The sequence below is a fragment of the Polyodon spathula genome, chromosome 1 (assembly GCF_017654505.1).
Source record: "Polyodon spathula isolate WHYD16114869_AA chromosome 1, ASM1765450v1, whole genome shotgun sequence".
Lineage (NCBI taxonomy): Eukaryota > Metazoa > Chordata > Actinopteri > Acipenseriformes > Polyodontidae > Polyodon > Polyodon spathula.
Window position 1 is genome coordinate 45297226 of NC_054534.1, and position 25501 is coordinate 45322726.

General features: G+C 38.2%; 1 protein-coding gene and 1 pseudogene across 1 annotated transcript in view; one reads left to right on the plus strand and one right to left on the minus strand.

The window, feature by feature from the left end:
• LOC121319272 (diacylglycerol kinase theta-like) overlaps positions 1 to 16471 on the plus strand; it is a 94227-nt gene extending 77756 nt beyond the window's left edge. The window contains exons 13-23 of the mRNA XM_041256531.1: positions 185 to 335; positions 614 to 652; positions 1458 to 1573; positions 2330 to 2481; positions 2682 to 2830; positions 3388 to 3572; positions 4570 to 4670; positions 8185 to 8331; positions 10560 to 10671; positions 11414 to 11566; positions 15560 to 16471. Coding sequence (XP_041112465.1) covers positions 185 to 335; positions 614 to 652; positions 1458 to 1573; positions 2330 to 2481; positions 2682 to 2830; positions 3388 to 3572; positions 4570 to 4670; positions 8185 to 8331; positions 10560 to 10671; positions 11414 to 11566; positions 15560 to 15661 — 1407 coding nt within the window. The 3' untranslated portion in view covers positions 15662 to 16471. The remainder of the gene's footprint in view (positions 1 to 184; positions 336 to 613; positions 653 to 1457; positions 1574 to 2329; positions 2482 to 2681; positions 2831 to 3387; positions 3573 to 4569; positions 4671 to 8184; positions 8332 to 10559; positions 10672 to 11413; positions 11567 to 15559) is intronic.
• Positions 16472 to 21884: 5413 nt separating this feature from the next.
• LOC121320440 lies at positions 21885 to 24053 on the minus strand (annotated as a pseudogene).
• Between the last annotated feature and the right edge of the window lie 1448 nt (positions 24054 to 25501).

Sequence of the window (25501 nt, forward strand, 5' to 3'; positions counted from 1 at the left end):
AAATACACCAAGGTGGCTTGAATAGTGTTAATTATAGAAGTCTGAAGTTCCCTCTTAAATATACTCTTAGTGGTAGTCCACAGAAACTAATGGTGTTGTTAGCAAAGGCCTATGCTAAGTACAGGAAAAGGACATTCAAAACAAGAAAAAACATTTAATTGCATTCAGTTTCGCCTCCTTGCAGAACTCTATTCGGCAAATGAACCAGACCCGGTTCTACATTGTGGAGAACAGGAACTCCGTGGTGCAGGTGAACCTGTTGGTGAGCGGACTACCAGTACAGCTGAATGAAAAAGAATACACTGAACTTCTTCAAGAACACCTCGCCATTAAAAGTAAGCCATCATGTCCAGTTTTCATCACAGTGTAAAAGTGAGAATACGCTACTACGGTATATATGGACACCTAGGATTGTTTTTACAGTCTTGTTGCTAGTTTTATTTTCTTTATTAAAGGTATATTTAAAATCAATTTTCATATCTTAGTAGCATTAACAACAATTCATATCTTCCTTTATATTGAAATAATGATATGGAGCTAAACTCTAAAATGTAATTTACTGAATATACTTTGTATATGTATGTTACTGACATACCTTTTTATTTCTTTACAGTTCACCTGGTTTCTGTCAGTCATGTTTACAGATGGCAAGGTAAGGTCACTTTTGTAAATCCTTGTATTATGACAAACTTACCTGTGAGATTCCTGGGCTAGTTTTATATGACAATTTTAGTATTAGCTCTCACTGAGTTCCTTTTTAAAACTTGGACTGGTTTTAGAAGCATTCAACTTAAGCTCCTGCCAAACATATTCTCTCAGACTGGCAAATATTTGAAGAGTCGATACACATTGTGCTTGTTGTGCCTGTCTAAGTGGATTATTCTAGGGTTCCATGCACAGTTTGGTTTCAGGAACAAAAGAAGTCTGGTTTTATTCAAAAACCTAACAAACAAAAGACTGGCTCGAGGGCCATAAAGTATAACCTATAAATGTTCATAATAAAAAGTCACACAGATTTCTCTCATACTAAATCTTATGCCACACAGGCTTTCTCTTCTCTTACTTTCCAGCACATTCTCTGTTCAAACACTCATTGTCTCTGTCTCCTTTTATACCATGTGGCCCGGGGTTGATTGACAATTAATCATTTCACCACCCGGCCACATTCCACACTTCTCATTCACTATATAATCAACCAATCACTCCCACACACACCACTCTGTAACAACCTATATTAGTTTTATTGATGGAAAGATAACCGCTTATCCATCTGTTATGAAACTTGGTAAGGCCATTATTTAGCACAAGTTATTGAGGGACTGGGCATACAGTATGTCAAACTTAGATTTGTGCTGTAGATGTAGGTTATGGTGGTATATGCTTTTGTTATATTTGAAGCTCTAATTTCTACATCCAACAGGAGATGTTATTGACATACTGGTTTGTTTGTTTTTTAGGGGCTGTGATACTGGAAATATCTTGCTTTTCTGAAGCTGAAAGAATATATATGCTAGCAAAAGATACTACAATCAACAGCAAACAGATATCCGCAGTTATCATTCCTGAAATAATGGTAAGAAACCTAAAGTTTTTTTTTTTCCTTCAATATTCTTTCAGGTTGGCCCTCTGAGATCTTATATAACATTACTTTTATAATCCGTAATCTGCTTTTCATAGATATTTTGTTTCTTTTAATAGTGGCTTGTGGTGTGTGATGCTTCTGTACAAATCAATTAAATCCTAGAATTAAAAAAAAACTATAATACCACATTATATACATACAATACCACAACCATAGCACACAAGAAATGCCGTTATTTTATTCAAGTAAACAACATTGCTTCAGAAGCCCTGTGCTGCAAATTATGTCAGAATATCAGAAAAAAAGTGATTATTTTTTTCATTAAATTCAGACCTGGTGCATAAACTACGTCATAATACAAAACTGCAACCTGTAAACCAATCCAAATAAAATAAAAAAGCTATAATGCTAAAATACTGAAAGCATGGTATTCTTGCTTCTACAGTAGTACTATTTGCTATCTGAAAGGCTAGTGACACAGCATGTGTTACAGACTAATACAATCTTAGACAAAAATCTTCTCTTAATAGGTCAGAGTTCTGGAAATATTTAAATAATAAATCCTGAATACTAATGTTAATTTTGATAAAGACGTCTGTCAGGCAGATGAAACAAAAATACAGTAGCCAATCCCAATACTAGCTACTGGGCAATTCTAGATTTTTGTTTTATGTTTGTTTTTTATCTGAAAATATATCTGGCAGTTGAATTGTGCTGGGATTTTTATTTAATGTTTTGTTTTTGCAGCATAAGAAGCTGCCACAGGAATGCTGTCCTCTTCTTCTGTTTGTAAATCCCAAGAGTGGAGGACTGAAAGGGAGAGATCTCCTTCACAGTTTCCGGAAACTTCTAAATCCTCACCAAGTCTTTGAACTGACCAGTGCAGGGCCCCTACCAGGGTAAGGCAGTGTTTAGTGTTTTAGACTGTCCCCTTTAAGACTTTGAAGACAATTCAATCAGCTTTATATGTGAACGTTGTTGGTTTCCTCCTCTACATTTGGAAAAACCCCAAGGACCACACACCTGGGACTTTAAGAATTGTTGTTTTAATCTGGTGTAGTTTGGGTGAATAAAATTACAAATACTTTCCTCTGTGCAGTCTGCATACTTTCCGTCAGGTGCCGCATTTCCGGATCTTGGTGTGTGGTGGTGATGGCACAGTTGGTTGGGTCCTGGGTGTACTGGAAGAGATCCGACACAAACTAGCCTGTTCAGAACCAGCCATTGGCATAGTGCCCCTCGGAACAGGTAAAAGGCTGATCCGTGCCTTTTTTTTTTTTTTTTTTTTTTTTTTTTACAACACCTCTTACTACAGCTCTTGGTGTAAAAAGGGTTTATTGAGTGCAACGCTCTTCTGTTATGTTGTCCTAAAGAACGTGCAATACCCATCCTTCTAGTTCTTTTATTTACAGTACTGTGCATTATATATTTTAAAGTACCAGGGTTTTATTTATAATTTCTAGAAGTTTCTAGATTGGATAATCACATTGTGACTGTAAAATTGTCCCAAGGTTATCAAGGTTTCACCAAGTTTCTTTTCCTTGGTTTCCATGAACTAGAACTTGGACATTTAAGGAAGGTGTAACTTTCATACATTCTCCACCATGCATGACTGTATCTGTGGTACTTACACAACTCCCCTGCCCACATTCAAATGTCTGTTTTAAAAATAAGCTTTAGAACTTTGGGATAACATTAGTGGTGGTGGACTTGTACAGTTTGTTAGCTACATTCATGGTATATTGCAAAGCATGTAAAATGCATGATGTGTAAATGGTGTAGTTTTTTTCTCACAATGTCTTCAGGTAATGACTTGGCCAGAGTGCTGCGCTGGGGTGCAGGCTACAGTGGGGAGGACCCCCGCTCTGTGCTCAAGTCCTTGGATGAAGCAGAAGAGGTACTGATGGACCGCTGGACTATCTTGCTGGACGCCCAAGAGGTTGTTGACGAGGATAAGGAGAATGGCATCACAGAGCCAGAGCCACCAAAGGTAGCCCACAGATCAGGATCTACATGATGCCTATGTGGTCACCTGCAAAAATGCACATCCAAATGCTGCCTGGAAAATGGCTGGAACATGGCACCTCATGGGAATTTGAGAGGGATGTTGTATTGCATTAAGATGATTCATAAAACCAAGACAATGTGACTTTTCGACTGCTAACCCCTCCAACTCTCTTATATATAGGATTGTTAGTCCTATTACCTTTCCAGACAACCTCAAACCCAAGTTAAGACAGATTTAGAGACAAAAGTCAATATTGGATTAACTTAAAAAAAAAAAAAAAAAAAAAAAAAAAACATAAAAAATATTAAGAGAAATATAAAAAAGCAATTAAAATTATAATTTGAAAGTACTATTTGTTCTTTAAGCATATACTGTATTGTGTCTTATGTTGAGGGTTCTCAAGATGCTTTGCAATACAATACTTCCAAGCCTTACTGGTATCCAGTGAAGCTTTGTCTCCTCTGTGCTGATCTTATGTTGCGTGTTGTAAAACAAGACAACCTTCTCACTTATGTTTGTTCAGCTGTTTTAATGCTGATTTTACACAATGGCGAAGAAATTAAAACTGTGCTGAGACTCGAACTTCTCACAAGCTGCATGAGGGCCAGCTTGGTTCGAAACATCTCCACCGCAGTGTTATTTGCTGCAGTTTTATTAAGGCCTTTAATTGTGGCGTAATTTTATTTCAGAACTGGTGTTCTTTATATCAAAGGGAAAATAACCTTGCTATAAAAATGCAGCCAGTGTAGCGAGACAAGAATACATTTCTCAGCAGCAAAACACATGTGCAGTAAATAAAGCAGGACCTTGTAAGTACAGATATAAGTTGGAGCCTCACTTGTTTGCCGTTGTTATATTTGTGCCGGATATGGTGAGATTGCAGTATAAAAAATATACTAAATAACCACATAGCAATCAGTCACTTCAATATTTTGTAATTATATTATGGGTTTTTACTTTAATCTGCCCATCCTTTCAGATCGTACACATGAACAATTACTGTGGACTGGGAATCGATGCAGAGCTGAGTCTTGGTTTTCACCATGCCAGGGAAGAAGAGCCTGGCAAATTTACTAGCAGGTACTGCTCTATTTTGTTAATACCTGCACGGTGGAATTTCATTAGATTTTCACAGCAGGCTCGGTATGGAAGCTATTGTGACCCGTCTTTGTTTTGGAGCATGGTTAATGACCAGGCATTTTGGCCTGCCAAAAGCATTGTCTTTAAAAGATTCATTAACATAAGTTAGGTAATTTAACAGTGTGTTCGAATTGTTCTAGGGCCTTAAGCATGTTACACAAACTGGCTCATCTGCATTTCAGTGCAGTACTTTCAATGGTATATATAAACAAAAAGTGCTCCAAAATGGATTCAAAGAATAAGAAGTTATTAACACATGTCTATCCTTTCCCTGTACTAATCACGCATTTGTAGTTTTGAATGAAATCATGCTTTAGCAAACATGTATTTTCATTTTAAAACACACTATGAGGAACTACACTAGGTTAAAGAAATCTCAGTATGCAGGCTTTACTTTTATTATAGAATTTTCCAGGTAATTTCACCTGAAGAGCGACAATGTTCCCACCCCATCATGGCAGCCTTTCCTACTTGCATGCAGCCAGCTGCTGCCCCTCGTGACTGACATGATTTGCAGCCTGTAAGATGTTTTGACCCAAAGACACTGCTGAGGTGAAAAGACCCAGAAAGTCTTTATATTAGTAGACCCAGAAAGTCTCTCTCTCTCTCTCTCTCTCTCTCTCTCTCTCTCTCTCTCTCTCTCTCTCTCTCTCTCTCTCTCTCTCTCTCTCTCTCTCTCTCTCTCTCTCTCTCTCTCTCTCTCCCTCTCTCTCTCTCTCTATATATATATATATTACAATGAAGAGATTCTGCTGTTATGTGTCCAGTTGATATATTAAAATCATATCTGGGATGTGGATGTAAGAATACTACTAACCAAACTAATTTTGAGTGACTTTTTTCAATTGAGCAGTAAAACACAGCTATAATGATGTATTATATTGGAAATAATGCTTACTGTATTAATTCTATGTATAAAGGTGGAAAAAAGCTGACACAAATTTTGGTATCTAAATGTTCTTGCCATTGAACCTGATCCAGACATGAAGGCACAGCATGTTAATATAGATAAGCATAAGAAAAAGCTTGCAATAAGATTAAGTATATATGGAACAAGTTGTATAGTTCTGTTGCAGGAAATGTTGATGGTGTATTGACTGCTGTAGCTTTGTAAGTTATATATATGGAATAGCAAAAGGAGGATGTGTGTGAAAATGTACTGATATACTGGGTAAGATTCCACTGACAGTTGAAATTGGTTATGTTTGCTCAGAGCCAGGAGATGCTTGGGTTGTGTTCTTGAACATTCTGTAGAGTACATATCAGCTACCCGCATAGCATAGTGTCCTTGAACATGCTGTTGGGTACATCCCATGTTATCAGATAATCAATATGGTAACCATTGGAGGAGCCTGGAGGAGGCTGTATGCTGGTGGCTATACATTTGAAAAGGGTGCTCCTTTGTAGTTCTCTGTACTGTAGAGGGCTACCCAATCTGTATGACAACATTGTAAGCTATGAAGATTTATATTATATAAAAACAATGTTTGTGAAGGTACCCTGTGGAAATGCATATTTAGAATTACATTAAAATTCCTTATGAAAAGCGTGGTTTAAACTTAAAGCCACAAAAGTCAGGAAATTCCTTACAAAAAAAAACACAAGTAAATTCAGTGGGGCAGCTTGAAGCCACAAAAGGCACAGGAAATGCCATCCCACCCATATCTAGGCTGCATCCAGGTTAGGCATTTAGCAGAGATACTGAAATGTGAGGGGCAGGGTAGCATTCAATGATAAGGGGAGCAGTGAACATGGCAGAGGTAAGACAATTCATTTTAAAATCATACCTATTTTTAACTAAGTTAAGTTTCCTGACTTTTGGTAGAAACGGTAGAAATACTGGTGTTTGTTATGAAAGCAATAACAGGGCGTGTGGTAAGACGTGTTACCACAAGCCTGGGTGCGTTGTGAGGCACAATACCCTAGGCTAACAATTGATTAGTCTCAGTAGGGAATTTAACATAATTGGCTTCCTTAACCATGGCTATGTCTAAAGTAGGGATTTATTATATAACCACATTGTTTTTGTAGGATGTGTATGAGCTAACCATTTATTTGTCTCTGTATTTGTCTCAGTAGGGAATTTAAGATAATTTGCTTCCTTAACCAGTGCTGTCTCTGAAGCAGAGATTTACCGCTCTAGTAACTAGACAGATCTCAACATACCATTGCAAGAGTGAGCTATGTTACTATAACAAGCACAAAATTGCAAGCGTAATGTAGATTTCAAAAAAAATAAAAAATAAAACATTGTATATGAAAAAAATACACATAATAAAAAAAAAAGTCCTTTCGGCCTGACTGAAACACCACAGTGTGGGAACTGTTGACAAAAAGAGTACGTATTGGGTAAAAAAAACAAAAAACAAAAAGAAAGAGTTCCTTTCCTATCAGCTACTGCTGAACACAGTTCATGGGTCACACAACCTAGTGGCTCAAATGAACCGCATGAAGCTTTGCTTCGTAAGACTGTTTGCTTTGATTGGTTCATGTGGGGTCGAATCAGCTGAGGCTTCAGCCCCATCACTAACTGAAAGTTAGGGATCCTGTTAATTTTAAAACAGGAGCTAGAATTTGTTTTTGTTTTATATTGTTTGTTAAAAGAAGCCGTGTTCCCACTGGAAAAGGGACATCATAGAACAAATAAACATGCAGGTACCATCGTGTTTAAACCTGTGCTTTGTTGTCGAGCGTGTCTTATCCATTAAAGACGTGCTAGGAACCCAGAAATGTGTACAAAGTTATACTGTAAATATAGAAACTTTGTCACAATTTCTAATTATGAAAACATTTTTTTTACATTGTTAATGTATTATTAAATTACTTTTAGCAAACAATATAAAATGGTAAACTGAAATCGCAAAGTGTTTAAAATGTGAAATGCTAATTAACTAATTGTTGAAATGATTGTTTTGAAATAAAATGGTATTTGCTTTTCTGTTGAATTCTTCTTGGTTTTGTTGACGAAGCCACCATTTTCTGTGGATTCGTAGCATAAACTGTGGATTTGTTAATCAATAATATATCTGCCCCACATTCGCATTCTTTTCAAAGCCACACAGCCACTTTTAGTTAGAAAATTCAGAGATTTAATCAAAAGATCAAAGGGTGACTTCACAGAAATGTTTTAAAAACTTACCACACAGCAGATCTAAATGGAATAATGTTTTAAATACAGATGATAGTTTTACTATTTATTTTCATTATCCAATTAAAATCATTGAGTGAAAATGGTGACTGCAATTAACTTTAGTTCAAGTTTACAGTCAGGTACAGGTAAAACACTTTGCATTCTAACAAAGTAATTCGATTTAATAGATTGAAGGATTTAAACTTCTGTGAGGAGCTGAATATCGCACTGGTTTTAAAAGTAAACCTGGAGTTTTGCCATTGATTGATACGTGTAAGACCTGGTAAGTCCCTGGCTAATTATCTCCCTTTTCCTGTTTTCCAGGTTTCACAACAAAGGGGTGTACGTTAGAGTGGGGCTGCAGAAGATCAGCCACACCAGAAATCTGCACAAGCACCTGCAGCTGCAGGTGGACCAGCATGAGGTGGAACTCCCCAGTATTGAGGGGCTCATCTTCCTCAACATTCCCAGGTCAGTGCCAGTGCAACGAGGCAGGAACAGGAAAAAGACAGACCGACCAGAATACATTCATTTTTATTTTCTTTTTTCCTTGTTTATTGCATACCCACTCAATCTTTTATTATTTTATTAATACAGTAAAACTGTTTTATTTTTTTATCAGATTTTTTGAAAATAAATAAATGTCTTTCATACTTCTGGCAAACACATGGTAATTTTGGCCTATAAATACATTTTAAAAAATGTATGTTTGAACATCAAATACTGGTAATTATCCCAGTATTGGTTTAAAATGCACGATTAAATTAACTGAAACCAGATACCCAACAATTACTATGACAGCATATACTCTGGCCTACACAAAAAATAAAAGCCTGTGCTGGTTTATATTAGGTGAGATGTTCTTGCTGATTTTACTCAGACCACAATCATTTATTACCCCTGAATAAATCATTCACATACACGTGATTGATTTTCATGAAAAGACTTTCTCAATTGCAGTGGTACTCCCAAGAATCAATTTTCATAGAATTGACATAACTACTCGGGTTGGGCCAATTTAACACCTTAGGGTAGATGTACTAAGATGGACCAGTCACAGTGCAAACATACCACAATTTGCATTTTTCATGCGACAATTCGCAAAGTATACATTTTGTTGTACGTACTAAGAGAAAATATGTTAACAAAAAAGAGTCGCTGTATACTAATTAAAATATATGTTGCTTCTTCTTAGCGCGGTCTCAAGCGTACATTACGAGAGTTGTGTGGTATTGTTCAAATAAATAGCAGGAGCTGAGTTGTGGTTTGCTGCAGCAGAGGGAGCCCGAAGGATAACGTCTATACATTCAAGGGTGCAAGAATCAAAATACGATTGTTTGTGTTAAATGTAAACTTCATCTATACAATGGATTCTGTTCCGTCTTCATTTTAGCTATTTTAATACTGATTTTATATTATACATATATCATACATTTATAGTTTTCAGTGTATTTTAAATATAAATCATTGCACTGAAATAACACTAATGTGTTTTGGGTAAAATTATAAGTCTGCAGTAGGCATATACAGTATACAGTACAGTAGTAAAATCAAATGAATACCTACAGCACTCTCTTTTTACTTAAGCCTACTGGTAACACAAAATAAATCATGCTGCAGCATTGTACACATTGGTGTACGATACAAATAAAAGACTATTTTAAATTGAAACTAAATGATTTTAGGTTTTTTTTTTTTTAATTTATTTTAATTATTATTATTTTTAACTTGGCCTATTTAGTAGCCTAGACAATTATCACAGAATAGATCATGGTCCTGTACAGGTGCTCGGAATGAGCTAGAGGGTTAGTGGCACATGTGTGCAGTCTGTTGCTCCCAACACGCTGGGAAAACCAGAAATGTCAAATAAATTAGTTTTCAAGGCTTGTATGTACACCCTGATTTTAGTGAAAATTAGGTACTTAAAAATTCAATGAGGACAACTGGCAACGCACAAGAAAAAGCAGACTGGGAAATGCCAGCAACAACTGCTACTGTTTAAAACATGCTTTCAAAAGTTCTTAACAAGTTGCAATTGTCTGCAGCTTTAGTATATCTCATTGTAGTGTTTGTGAACCCTCATCTCTACCCCCTTTTTGCGAATTTATGCAGGAACGCCCATAATTACATCTTCATCTAAGGCTGAACAGCAAAGAAAAGCTGCTGCCACAAAGCATTCCCTAAAAAGTCACTAACAGCATTGCGCATGTTTTTGTACATTTCACCCTTCCGACTCGTTTGTGGCTACTGCGACAGGTACAACACTTCAGTACATCTACCCCCTTGTGTCCCAGTAGTGTTAATGTTTTGGTGGTAGTCTAATGGATATAGCGCACCTGAGGTGGGCACCTGGGGCGAAATCTCCCATGGATACAACACTGAATATTTTTCTTACTGAATCTCATTTTATAATTTGGCTTGCATTCATTTAGTCCAATGACAGAATTATCAAATTCCGATGACCTTTAGATAGTGGGTACAAGTAGCAGCTTTCTTAAAAGCAATGTGCCTTTTTATGAACAGATTAGCTTAAGGGCAAAAGTGGGTTTCTATTAACACTAAGAATTCCCACATGTTACATCTGTGTGGTCCAGTTAGAAATGCTCCCACTTCAGTGCTGTCTCTCTCTCTGGTCCTCTGTGAGGGGGATAAAAATGTAGATAGAAGGAAAAGTCTCAGTTGTGTATGTTTCTCTTTAGCTGGGGATCTGGAGCTGACTTGTGGGGCTCCGACAGTGACGCCCGATACTGGAAGCCAGAGCTTGATGACGGCTTACTAGAGGTGGTGGGAGTAACTGGCGTGGTGCACATGGTAAGACCATCTCTGTCCATCCCTAAGATAATGCATTATTTTGCACAGAGGTAAAAAGAAGTAAATGAATAGTGGTACAGTGCTCACCCATTATAGTGTGGAATCGGTTATAACACGGGAGGGTCGTGGCTCCCATTTGCTCCATAATGCCATTACAGTAGCCCTTTTATGCTCGTTATAAGGCAGAACACAAATAGCACGGTCTTGTAACTATGGCTCCCCACTATAGCGTTATAAAGGGTGAACACTGTATTATGTTCCAAGTCTATTTTTTTATACTACTACTATCACTGAGTAAAAACCATTGAGGTTTTGTAAATTTGTGGGGGGTTTTTCGAATGTGGCTAAGATTCAGTTTAAATTATGACTTAACATCAAATATGAAAATAATTAGTTTTTAGGAATTTTAGAATAAGATTATTTCAATTTCATATCATACTTTGTATCTGGTGAAATTATAGTTTTACTCTGATGAGAGCCCAGTTTCAACAACAGTTTATCAAGAGTCATTGAATAACTTTTTCAAACTATATGCTGCTTCATGAATATCTTTTTAACAGATATTATTTTGGAATCTATCTTGGATTCACTCAAATCTAAAGACAGAATAATCAGTCAAATTGCACTGTTCCAAGCTATGCCATCTTGCTAAGCAGATGGTTGAACTTGATCTAAGGAGGGACATTCTCACAATTCAGCTGTTAAATAGGGTTAAACGTGCTTTCTTTTCATCTTCACTAAGGGCCAAGTCCAGGGTGGTTTGCGTTCTGGAATCCGGATTGCTCAGGGGGCGTATGTGCGTGTCACAATTACAAAGGCCATTCCTGTCCAGGTTGATGGAGAACCTTGGATTCAGCCACCGGGGGAAATTATAATCTCTGCAGCAGGACCTAAGGTAAGGAGGAAATTGCTTTGGCAGCATCAGAGGTCTTAAGAGACTGATGTCAGCAGGCCAGCAGTCCAGCAACCATCCAGACAGTTTCTAAGGAAACCACACAGAAGACTTCAACATGAGTTTTACAAAGCATATTTAAAAACATGCGAGATTTACTTTTAACAGTACAGTGAAGAAAGTTATCTGTAAAGGAACCCCTCTGGCAGCCAGTATCCCTGAGAAAAAAATAGATACTCTGAAACTAAGGCTGCCACATTTAGTTTAATAGCAGTAAACGTTTAGAAAATTCGTAAATTATAAACTAACATTAAGCGGCAGACAAATCCTGTATCATTTTATCCCTGGTGTATTTTTATATTACTGTGCAATCGCCTCCTAACTGAATGGCTTGCCACTTCCATTATTAAACATCCTATCTTTCTTCATACAAAGACTGGCTGTAGATATATTTTGCTTAACATATTTGCGTGCCAGAAGGGCGATCCTGTTTTATCCTGTTTCAGTTTACTATATTTTATATTACCCAGTGTATTTTTTTTTATTAATTGTAAGCAAAAGAAACAATTGCAGCATGCTACAACTCAATAAACCTGAAGAGGCTTTTGACGATTACAAAATTCCTCCATTTATAAAAAAAAAAAAAAAAAAAAAATTAAATGGAGCTGGATTTTTCTCATGGATCATATGACACAATTTTTTTCACAATATCATTTTCAAACTGATTTGTATGTATGAGTACATGTAGAAAGTAAAGTATTTATATAATGTACCTAACTTAATGAGATTCCTGGCATTGAATCTTCACTACAGTCAGCAAGGAATGTTGTCATTTTGCGCATTGAAAGTTGCTGATGGTAAAGTTCCTGTTTCTCATTTAAAATTTGTATTTTTTCACATTCTGAGTGCTTTGTAGATACGGTGGTTTGCAGAAGTATTCACCCCCCTGCAAAGTTTTCACATTTTGTTTGCACCTGAGCATACTCCACGACGCTTTCAAATTAGACTTTACATGTAAAATCTACACAAACTACTCCACATTGATAAAGTTAAAAATATAGAATATAGTAAAAGTAAGATTTACAGAGAAAAACAGATGAATTTATTCAACCCCCTTACTACTGCAGCTCTGGAGCAGCTCAGGTACAAATGATTTGTTTGAAAGGCTCAATATTAGTGAAATGGTTTCAGCCTGTGTGTACTCAAAGTGGTTTAATTTGTAGATAATTCCCCTCAGGTATATAATGACTTTCCAGCTGCAACTCACATAGTGATCCAACAAAGCAACCATGAAGACCAAGGAGCTTTTGAAACAAGTTAGGGATAAAGTGGTAGAGGGGTACAGAGCAGGAGAAGGCTAAAAGAAAATGTAAAAGGAACTGATTATACCCCTCTCAGCACAATGAAGTCCTTCATTAAGAAGTGGAAGGTGCATCGTACCACCCAGACACTACCCAGATTAGGTTGCCCTCCCAAACTGAGCACTCGGGCAAGCAGGAAACTGGTTCGGGATGTCACTCTGAAGCCAACAATGACCTTGAGAGATCTGCAAAGTTCTGTGTCTGAGATGGGAGTCTGTGTTCAGATATCAACAATATGCCGGTCCCTACACAAAGCTGGCATGTATGGGTCGATGGCAAAAAAGAAGCCATTACTGAAAAAGCCTCATCTTAAACCACGTTGGAGTTTTCGAAAAAGCATGTAGATGATACTGCAGACATGTAAAATGGTTTTGTGGTCAGACAAGACAAAAATTGAGCTTTTCGGTCTAAATTCCCAGTGTTACATCTGGCGAAGCCCAACACTGGACAGCTGTCAAGCATGGTGGTGGCAGCATCGTGTTATGGGAATGCTTCTCTTCAGCAGAGCCTGGAAAGCTTGTCAGGATGGAGGAGAGAATGGATGGTGCAAAGTACAGGTGAATCCTTGAGGAAAACCTGTTTGATTCAGCCAAGAAACTGGGGAGGAAATTCACATTTCAGCAGGACAATGACCCAAAGTACAAAGCCAAAGCCACACTGGAGTGGTTGAACAAGAAGAGAATGAATGTTCTTGAGAGGCCCAGTCAAAGTCCTAACTTGAATCCATTTGAAAATTTTATGACAAGACTGCAGTCCATCAACGATCCCCACTCTTATCAGAACTGGAGCAATTTTCTACCAAATACTGACTTAAGGAGCTGAATACTTATGCAACCAGTGCATTTCATTTTATACATTTTCTATGCAAGTTTTGCTGACATTTAACATCCTCCACATTTAAGTGTTCAGTTTAACCACTACAGCTTTGAATAATAAAAAACAAAAACTGTATAGATTATTTGTAATTCAACAAAATGTGACATTATTGGTAGGGGGTGAATACTTCTGCAAACCACTGTAAATGTTGTCTCAATTGTGCAGGTTTAAGAGTTTTGTTTAACAAAACTTTGGTCATCCTCAGATCCAGTAAATGTAAATGCCAGAGTTGGTCCCCCCAATCGTTACCTTGTGCAAAATTAATCTATCAATTTTTAATGCAATTTATTTGTATTTATTTATTTAAACTGTTAGGAAATTTCAACACAATGCACTACTTTTAAAAATAAGAAGTCTAATTTTGACAAGACAAATGTGCTTCATAATGTGTAAAAGTTATTTACTTAGTATTTGTTTCACATTAGAAAGCTGTTTCAGTTAATGTCGGCTTTGAAGGCGATGCTAGGTATTGCATCAAAGGGAGCTGTAACATATCTTAATTTATAAACACACCTGTATTAAAAAGAAAACAGATAAAGGGGGAAAATGCAGACTACATACAAATCTTATAATTATATATCACCTGGTTAAAGCTATTTGTTGTGTTGCTTAGTAACATTAGTAGCACAGCGTGTGATTGTGTAGAAATTGTTTTTTGCAAGAATTACGTAAACTAATTCTGATGGTTGTTTATGGACCACCTGGAATTTACTCACGGACCACAGGTTGGGAACCACTGCTTTAGTACAACTGGCTTCAGGAAGCGGTATAGGAAAAAAGTGTACTAAATTCAATTTAGAGTTGTTTCAGATCATCTATATGTAACCTCTGATATATGCTAATAATAATAATAATAAAAAAATAAATAAATCTTGCCCATTTTTTGTAAATCTGAAGCAGTTTTATTGCTGACATTAATATCTGAGTTTATCTGATACAAGTTCAACTTAACCAGCAGATGGTGTGTGCTTAATGTCATGCTTCATGTCAGTTACCCATGAGGCTTTCTGTATTTTCTGTATTCACCCACAGAAGCAGGTGTGTGCAAATAACTTTTCTTTATGTATCTATTTTTTTTTTTACCTTATTATACTGCTACTGCTTAGTACAGTAGTAAATGTAAAGTAATGTTTAATATCCAATTAAAAGGAAATGTCTTTTTTTTTTTTTTATTGATTTAGTAGCAGTATTATTTTCTTGACAGGGCCCTGCCCATTGTTTAAACAGTGCTTTCCTTTTACTGCAGGTAGTTTACACGTTTATAAATAATGTAAAAGTGGCAGCCTTATCAGAAACACACATTGTTGAAATGTAGCCCAGTTGAATTCACAGAGGTGTACAGAATGTTATAGGTTCTTTTGTTGATTTTTTTTTTTTTTGTTGTTTGAGAAATATTGAGATTTTGAGTGCTTAAAGTGCTAGATTTAAAGATAATAATACTAGAAATATATAAAAAAAAATGCTCAGGAATTCAAGTATCAATTATACTTAACTAGAAAATTGGGGGGGGGGGGGAGCAAAAGCAAAACCACGTCTGGGGAATGGAGACATCGTGTTATCAAGGAAAATGGCTTTTCTGATAGAATGGTTTGTAAACATCATGCAAAATGGACGTGAAAACAAATATCTGTACCAGTGATATGGCCAGTGGTTAAAACAATGTGGTAAAACAGTATGTGTTTATAGTTAGTTTTATTAAACCTAAGCTCTTTCTCAAATGTAAATGCTGACCTAGTGTTTTTTCTCCTTTAATGACAAGGTGCACATGCTAAGGAAGTCCAAAGTGAAGCAGAAGAAGCAGTCAGGGGGTTTGAAAGAGTCAAGAACGGACAGCCTAACACTTTCCGAAGGAGTAAACTGAAAACTTGCAGAGTTCTCAACTGATTGTTCTTACTGACTGGAGACTGCAGCAAAAGGACAGGTGACCTCTGAGCTCAACTGCATTACTGTAGGACATTCATTATTTTCTAAATCTTTATTTTATTGTCATCCCTTCAATACAAAATACCAGTATTTTCCAGTGAGACAAGTTTTCTAACAGACTACAAATGGCTTACAATTGTCAGCTTCTTCTGTAATAACCATCAATAACTCCAGGTGTACAAATTACTTCATACCTGTCTAATCAGTGTTTTCAGTCAATTGAAAAAAACGGGTTTAAAAAGGTTAAATGATTGATTAATAACCCAGTTCCAGTAAAGTGTTTGCTGTAAAAGACAATTCATAAGGAAGCACAGTGCAAAAAAGGCTTTTATTTGAAATGCACATGATGTTGTACTGTGTAGTGCCGCAGAGCACAACACCTTCACATTACTGTAGGTGCTGCTTTATTTCATTGTCCCTTTGCCACCTTTGAAATGAACCTCCAGAACTGATGTGGCTTCTACCTAACAGTTTGCAGCTTTGCAAATGGTGTTTTCAAACGTAACAAAAAAGTGTAGGGCCTTTGGAACAGATCATTTCCAAATTTTAGAGGTACTGTGTACTGTGATTTTGTTGTAAATGTACAAATTAACTGAGGACATTTCATCTTATCCAGAGATTATATTTAGGATATTTGGAATGCACTCTTAAAATATATAATCCATATATGTAGCCCACTTTGAGGACCAAGAAAATTGATCAATTTAAATAAATAGACTTATTGTATTTTTAAATTGCATTTTTGTGTGTGTGTGTGTGTGTGTGTGTGTGTGTGTGTGTGTGTGTGTGTATATATATATATATATATATATATATATATATACAGTCAACCTCAGTTAACTTGACACCCCACGGGGATGTGTTGATTTATCCAAGGTGTCGAGTTAACCATGGGTGCACATGAGCCATGACATTAACATGCATATAAATAACAGAACTCACACGGTCACAGTATTACAGTATTTCCACGTTTATTTTAGTTAATTGTTCTTATGAAAACGGTTGAAAGAACTGCAGTGAATGAATCAATTACAGTATACAGTACTGTACAAACTCAGTACAACTCATATAGTTTGATTGAAATAAGAATTAATAAAATAACTACTATGTTATTTTTACGAAAACAAATCAACCACAAACTGTGCACAAACAGTTGACTGTACTTTTAGTTATTGGCAATTGAACAAGAACTCATGTTTTGCTTCTCACTCATTATGAACTGACACTAACCAGCTGCACTTGGTAGTTGTGAATGAATGAATGATCTGTTGCCAGTAAGAGTTAAGTCAAGTGAAATGACAGTGTTGAGTTATCCACTATCCTATCCACTAGTTATCCACTAGTCTTTTTATTAGTTTGTATTCCTTCGGTACCAGTAATAAGTGTTACGAGTAAAGCATGGTGTCAAATAAAAAAAATATTAAATAATATTTTATGTGGAGAAAATTCGGGACCAAGACTGTCTGTTGAATTTAGCGAAGGTGTCGAGTTATCCACCAGTCGAGTTAACCAAGGTTGACTGTATGTATATGTATATAGTAAATATGGACTGGAGAGGAGGCATATAGTGGGAAGCTATGGCCCCCCAAGGGAAGAACTATAGTTACCAACAGAGGACTGTAATTACCAAACTTTTGTTTGAATTTTAGGAAGTCATAAACACTGATTTGTTTTGTTGTGTGAGGAGAGGAAGGATGTTCAGCGTGATTATGTAATTTGAGGGAGTTTGTAAAAAACCTATTGACTGTAAGCAGCGTCACAGGGGCAGTAGTTTGAGCTACTTTTGGTCATGTGGTGAGGTTTTAACCAATCACACGCCAGCATTTCTAATGACTGATTCATATATCAGGGTTCAAAGTTTGCCAAAATCCTTAGGGGCATGTGGCTCCTAGACTTCAAAATTTGGTAACTGAAATATTGTTCATTCTATAATTCCAGCTATTTTGTAATGCACTGTTCTACTGATAATGAAATGTATACAAACAATGTACTAATATAAAATGTACTATTTAACAACCAGACATTTTTCTCTATGATAAAACAAAAATAAACATCCATCTTTTTCACGGTAGACTGCAAAAAAAAAAAAAAAAAAAAAAAAAAACCTGCATATTGAAAGTTGAACATCCCTTTTACACAGAAAACAAGGAGTTTTGACTGACTACATCAGCCAAAATATATACCTCAATACCTGATCCTGGGAGTTGCATTAGTGTAACAACAAAAGCAGAGATGGAAATAAGAATTTTATTGCATAGCAGTTTGTCCCATTCCAGGTTTTAGTACAAGCTTGATTCACCACACTGTATAGGTAACAAGTGCAGGTGAATCTTATTAAACTCATAGTAAAACCAGGAATTTATATCACATCACATATCATATGGGCTTAGTCAAAAGAAAACCTCAAAACAAAAGTGTAACACTGTGATTTCTCTTAAATATTACTTGTGCATTTTCATGCTCAGTTTTAGTGTCTAAAACAACTATTGAACCAGTGCTACATTTCTGTACATTTTAGGTTCGCTAGTGATCTGTCATGAGTAAGTGGCAGCTTTCTCGGTTGCTTTTATTATGAGCTGTTGCCATGTCAAAAAAAAAAAAAATCACGAGCACGTGTGATTATTGTTATCTAGAGCAGTGGTGGCCAGTACACCAAACACTGCGATCCATTGTGGTGGATCTCAACGGGCTCCGCGATCCACCAGTAAGCTATGACCAACAGTTATAGCAGGATTTAATATAATAGTGTCCAATAGGAAAGATACCAAAAATAAAACAAGCACACCAAGAAAAATGTAACAAACATGAATCAAAGTATTTTAAATATTAAGCATAGCTAGTTATAAAACAGAAACTTAACCGCATTTTTCATTTGAGACTTGAAACCTGGTTCAAAAATGTAGGTGTGCACTGAAATATTTAGGAGCACACAAAAAAATGTGCTCAAATTCATTGTTGAATATTTACAAATCCTTTTTTTTCCCTTCCTTTCTTAATAATTGTGCAGTTTAATACTTTTGCATCAACATAGTTATAATAACATTTTCCAACTTAAAAGATTTTTAACTGCCTGGCAGCGTCTTCCTCAGAATGTGCTGCTTGCCTGTCATGGGCAGTAAACTACATTCTCAGAGTACATTACGATTGAGCTTTGAGAGTTTAGATCAGACTGAATTTTTATATATATATATATATATATATATATATATATATATATATATATATATATATATATATATATATATATATATTCAGATGGAAAAAAAAAAAAAAACAAATCCCAGTTAGAAATTGTTTAAAGATCAGTGTGTGCAACACGGACTTAATTTTACAAATAAGTGTGTTCGTAAAACAAAAAAGCATTTTTTTTTTCTCATATGCAGAAACTGTCAGGATATTTTCATCTGTGCTACTGCTGGATGACACAGAAGGCTCTCCTCATCATCTGTAACAAAAACTGTTGCATGTTAGTGCTTGTTCTGATTTGTCCCGAGATCCACTAGAAATATCTTGTGATCCATGTATTGGCCACCACTGATCTAGAGTATCTTTTTTAAACATAGTGCAGCCGGTAAATATATCTGATTCGCCAGCAATCTCTTTTCCAGTGCATCTATTCACAGGTTACACAGAGTCATAGAATCGTTCCTTTATTTTAAACCAGACGTATGTTTGAAACAAATGGTTTGGGGGGTTTGTTTAGATTATCTAAACTTTTAGTGCATTGCTTTTTTGGATTTGTTTGTTAACTTGACGGCACGATCACTCTCACTCTCTCAAAAAAAAAAAAAAAAATCATGGAAATCCATTTTGCAGGTTCTATTTTACATCCCGCCTCCCCCGTCACAAGATGTATACGCTTTGTTTTTCTGGCAGCTCACAATGTCAACATAGTTACATGGCAACAAGAAACAAAAAAAAAACACCAAAAAACAAAAAGGAAAGTAACATAGAAGGTAGCGTTTGTGTTTCGTGGCAGCGTTACAATATGTCCAAGAAGTGTTTGTTTTTTGTTGTTTTTTTACTACATTTTAATTTTGTATCAGCCTCCCCACACTGGGCCAGAAAAAAAAAAATCATCTAGTTATTTTGCTATGATGGTAATAATTAAACTGTTTTTAATGGATCCATGGTGGTAATATCTGTACAACTTAGAACGAAGTACAGTGCTTCCCCTTGAATGTGATTGTCAAGAGCGTTAGCTGCAATCAATTTTTGCATTCTGCCCGAGAATAGTGCTAGTGGAATGACATTATGGGGCAAATGGGAGCCAGTACAATGCCGCCTTGTAACTGGTTCAATGGTAGCTATATAAAAAGAGGAGCACTGTAGTTGAAGAGCTCTCGGCCAGTTCATCTTGCTAGCTTGGGGAATGGGATCAGTTCTTGGCCAATTTTATTAATTGTTATATATTTAAAAATACGTTTCAGCTTTTAATTGAATAGATTACATTAATTATTTGATTAGTTTACAAGACAGCTCAATCCAAAACACTTTTAATCATTGCCTGTGAAGGGTTTGAAATCATCCTTAGCTCAGGCCGAATTGCTTTTGACAGCATTAAGACGTTTTCTGATTTTAGTCACTGTTCTTTCACATCAGTTACTATAAGCAGTAAGAGTACTATAAGAGTTTTTCAGGGTTTTGGTGTTTTTTTTTCATCATCTGAAATCAATATTCTCTTATCAGTAACACTGGAAAAAGAAAATAAGTAATAAGTAATGAAATAAGTATAAAAAATATTTGTATTTTAATTTGTTTTATGACTTACAAAAACAGACTTAAGAAAAAAACCTTTAAAACGGAATGTTCTGATTTTGGGCTTTTTTAATTTCATGGTTAAAATAAAAATTAATTGATACATGTTTTTGTACTCTTAACAGATACATCTGTCAAAACTTCCCTGTTTTAATTGTACTTCCTTTTATTACAATTATATACCGAGCATCAAAAGAAACTCATCACTATTATAACACATTTCACAGGGTTCCTGCAAAGGCAGAAGGGAATGGAGTGCTTGTAGGACTTGGGTGACAGAGTGTTAGTGACAAAGTCAAACAGACAGGACAGGTCCGCTAGCTGCTTGAGCAGTTGTGGAGAGTAGGGAACTGACTAGTAGTAGAACTGACCTGCATCAGGTGTGAGCCCCAAAGTAAGGGCTGGACACCCGCTGGATGCCCACGGGACCTGGAGGAAAGGAGAAGAGGGTTAGGAATAGAGAAAGGCGTATAGATTAGGACCTCACTGAGGCTAAAGCGCGCAAGCTGCCAAACAACAGGTGTGGCCGGGGATCCCCTCTGACCTACAAGGAACCTGGGCAGCATAGCCAGGCCCGGCCGGGAGAGTGAGACTTTCAGCTGTAATGTCCAGTAAAGAAGTTCTGATGTAGGTCTCTACAACGTCCCAGGGATTTAGTGGTGTGTTGATTAGCCCCTGCTCGTGCAGCTGAAGTGGCAAGAGAACCAGTGTCTGGATGGTCTGAGAAGAGAGGATCTGAGGGAAGAGGAGGGCTCTTGGCAGCGAGATATCTGGTTAAAGCTGAACTTGGGGAGAGAGAGGAGTGAATCTTTGATAACAGACTAAACTGACCTCTGTGGAGTTGATCTGTCTTGGAGAACCTCAAGAGCAGAATGAAATGACCACAGGGAAGCTGGGATAGGTCTAAGTGTCGCAAGCCAAGCGGTGGAAAACTGGTTGAAAAAAAAACAGAGAACTCTGAACAGTGGAGGAAGCCGAAGAAAGCACATAAGCACAGTACTTCCATGGTGAGGCCATCCAACAGAATGAAGCGCCGCTGCTGGGAGAGCTCTTTCCATGCTGTGGAGAGTCAGACGGATAGCCATGACAGACAGGAGCTCTGGTGCAGAGATGGCCAGAACTGATGCCAGAGACGTAGGATCTGATAGATAATAATAATAATAATAATAATAATAATAATAATAATAATAATATAATAATAATAATAATTTATTTATTTTTATATAGCGGCTTTCACAGTGGACCACCATAACAAAGTGCTTTACAGACTGTGATTTGTGCATTATATGCAGAGTCACTTACAATAGGACATTGATTTAACATCTCATCCGCAGGATGGAGCACCAGGAGGTTAAGTGACTTTCTCAGGGTCACACAGTGAGTCAGTTAGTGGTAGCGGTGGGATTTGAACCAGTGACCACCTGCTTACAAGCCCTGGACTTTAACCACTGGACCACACTGCCTCCTGAAAATGAAAGGAGGAGGTTCAAAGAGACCTGCAGGTGGATAAAGAATGCAAGGAAGTGATCCAGGTTAAAGACTAAATATGAGATCCGGTTCTTGGTGCAAAATAGGAGGAATGTTGACCAGGCGGTGGAGTAGGCGGACCAGGTGGGAGGAGCAAAAGCCGCAGACATGAACTGTCATGTTGTGCGGAGGAGACCAGAGAGGGTAGGGTTCAGACCAATGTCAGGTCCTTGAAGGGGGGGACTGGGTGGGGGAAAGAGTCAGCGTTGGGAACCAGGCTTCGGAACTTGGACCTGCAAGCTGGAGAGAGAATCAGCGGCATTATTGAACACACCTGGAATGTGACAGGCTTGAATCAGGAAGTTGAAAGAGACAGAAATCCAAACTAGGCGGTGGAGCAACTGCACAACTATAGGAGAAGAAGAACGTCCTTTCTTGATGGTTTGGACTGTAGCTGTATTATCGCAGATGAACAAGGTAGATTTCCTGGGCCAGACATGACCCCTTAAACGGCGACTACAATAGGGTACAGCTCGAGGAGAGGAGAGGACTTCTGTTGGGCAGATAGGGACTGGATTTCCTGAGGCCGAGTGAGGTCAGAAGCAGAGATGGCATCATTGTAGAATATGGAGAGCCCATTCCAGTGTTGAAGTAACGTGATCAACATTTTAATATCCTTTCTGGCCTCCTTGGCAATAGGAATCAAGAATTTTAGGCTCTTGACTGAAGAGCAAAGGGCAAGATGGTGGGAGATGAAAGAGCAACCTTAAGGACTGAGCCGGATGGCATAGTTTAGATGGCCCAGCAGGGAGAGGAGGAATGGACTGGGATTCTTTAAAGGAGGAAAGGAGCTGGCAAATGCAGTTGAGGGGCGGGAGACGGGTCTCAAACTTGAGTGAATCCAGCGTCATTCCGAGGAATTCGATGCAAGTGGAAGGGCTGCTGGTTTTCTCTTCAGACAATGGAACTCCCAAGGAGAGAAACAGGGATCGAAGCTGAAATATGGCCTAGGCTAGAGTGTGCATAGCGAGAGAAACTAGGAGGAAATCATTGAGGAGGTGAAGCAGGAAGCAGGACTTGATGAGTGTTGAGCAGAATCCAGCACAGAGCCTCAGAGAGAGTATCAGATATCTTCGGGCTGTTGCGGCATCCGAACGTCAGTTGTATTGTGAAGTAAAAGGAGCCTTGCCAAGAGATACCAAACAGGTGGCAGAGGGAAGGGTGGGTAGGCATCACCTTAAAGGCATCAGAGATGTCTGCCTTGGAAAGCCAGGCCCCATGTCCTGCTTTCTTGATGCAGGTGATGGCGTCCGAGAGGGTGACGTAAGGTAAAGAGAACAGATCGTGAACGATAACAGGGTTGGTGCTGCTTCTTCGAGGCGCTGAAAACTAAATGATGAGTCGTTTCTTTACGAATAGCAATCCCGATGGGGTTGGTGTGGAATTTCAGGAACAGGGTTGACCTCAACCTTGATTAGAGAAAGACCGCATGAGAGTCTGAAGTGGTGGAGCGGAGATTTCTGCATATGAAGGAGGAAGCCGGCAGGCAGGAGAGGCCGGTGGAGAAACCGTGCTGGATGCTATCCAGGAGATGGTTGACGAAGTGCCGGTCTGGGTGAAGGCGGAGAGCGTCGGTAATGAGATGTTAATGGTAGTGAACACTAAAAGGGCTGATTGATTCTTTTGCGTTGCAGGGGACAGTTGGATTTTGAGAGTGTGTCACCGCAGAAAGAACAGGCATGGGGAAAGCAACAGTGGCCTGAGCAAACGACCAGATTGAAGTTGTTACAAATCTGGCGGTCCCCTGAGAATCTGATGGGACGGGCGTACTTGTCTTCTGCCGTGGATTAGCATGGGGACGGATAACCAGGTGGTGAACCGAGGAGGTGTTCTCGGGCCTCGGGAGGAGCTAAAGCTGCTAAGGATGGCTGACTTCGGGCATAGATGAGTTGAATGCCCTGTGGACGCACAGACTCCACACAAAAGCCATCAAAGACCTGGTTAAACAGGTCTTGCTCCGGAGTGGCCCAGTTGACTGGAAGGTTCTCAGTGGCTAGAAGTGCAGCTGCCTTAGCTGAAAAGCTTTTGGGGTACTCAAAGAACATAGTTCCCCCGTACCTCACTGTTAGCTCCACGACCTAGGACATATAGTCGTCTACCTCCTCACGGCAATGGGAAAAGGCAGAGTAGAGGACAATCGCGATAGACGGAGAATGCAAAGGCGAATTCACACAAAGTAAGGCTCTTCAGTGACCGTGGGTCGCTGGACTTTAGGGTGACCAGAACATCTCCACAATTGACAGCGCGGTGGTCTACAATGTCGGCAGTAGAAATCAAGACTGAGACCAGATTGACATCCTTACCGTCAATTATTTGACACCAGAGTTGCGGTGATATGGCCAGACGTCGGGAGGTGGTGCTTGGTTGGGAACCTGCAGGTACTGCAGAAACCAGGTTGAAAGTAGTAACCAGTTCTGGATCCGAAGGAAGCACCGGAGCAGCAATGGTGCAGATGATGGAGAGAGAGGTGCTGGAGCGGGTCTCCAGGGCGTCAACCCTGGAACTTAGGGTGGGAAAACAAGAGCGGGAAAGCCTCAGGAGAAGGCGGCTGGGCAGGAGGAGAGACCAGACGAGTGAGCGTAGCAGTCAGCATGTTGGATGTTGGGCTAGGGCAGCGTACTGTGGCTCGTCTTGTTGGGTGCTCACAGTCAGCAGTTTCAATCCTGGCAAAATGGTATAACCAGGCACACTCTGTCAATGACAGGCCACTAACTGGGAGACCAAGAGTCACAACACCTTCCCAAGATCAACAGATCATTTTGCAGCATCTTTGTGATGTCAATTGTTAATTGGCACAATAAAAAGTCACTGCACCTGCTCTAAAACGGAGTTTGTCCTTTTTCGATCACATCAGTGAATTTTATCCAAATGTTCCTTTGATGCTCAAATATAAGTGATATGTTGCTTTTGATACTCAGCATATTATAGGATAATTCCAGTTCAAATGGACCAAATTCTTTGTGGTTGGTTACACATAAACCACATGTGACTGAGAAAATGGTACAAGGGCAGGTGATGTGTGCATGCAAATGAACAGCTGTGTAACTCATGCCCCACAAGGCATGAAAATGTCTGAAGATGAGCTTTCACTTAACAATTTATTGAAGTAAGTTCTTGACTTACGAGGTTAACCCCCAGTGATGCACAAGCTGGAATTACCCGAAAGTCTTTACCGGTAGGATGAGATCATTGGTTAATAACGTAAGGGTTGAACGCTAATTTTGAAATTCCAATCTGTGGGTAGAAATCCAGCAATAGTGGGTTAACCATATCAATATTAAACTTTTAGTAAGGTCTCTTTTTTTTTTTAAAGGCACAAAATGCATATTAGTGTTTAGTATTATTGAGTATATTAAGTAAAAACAGATTTAAAATACTTTGAGAATAGACTCCTCTTTCTGCACCAGTCTTGCAGTGATTGTTTCCACGTACAGGTTTAACACACTCACTATACAATAGACAAAGAGAAGGAGGTGTGATACATTTTATTGGA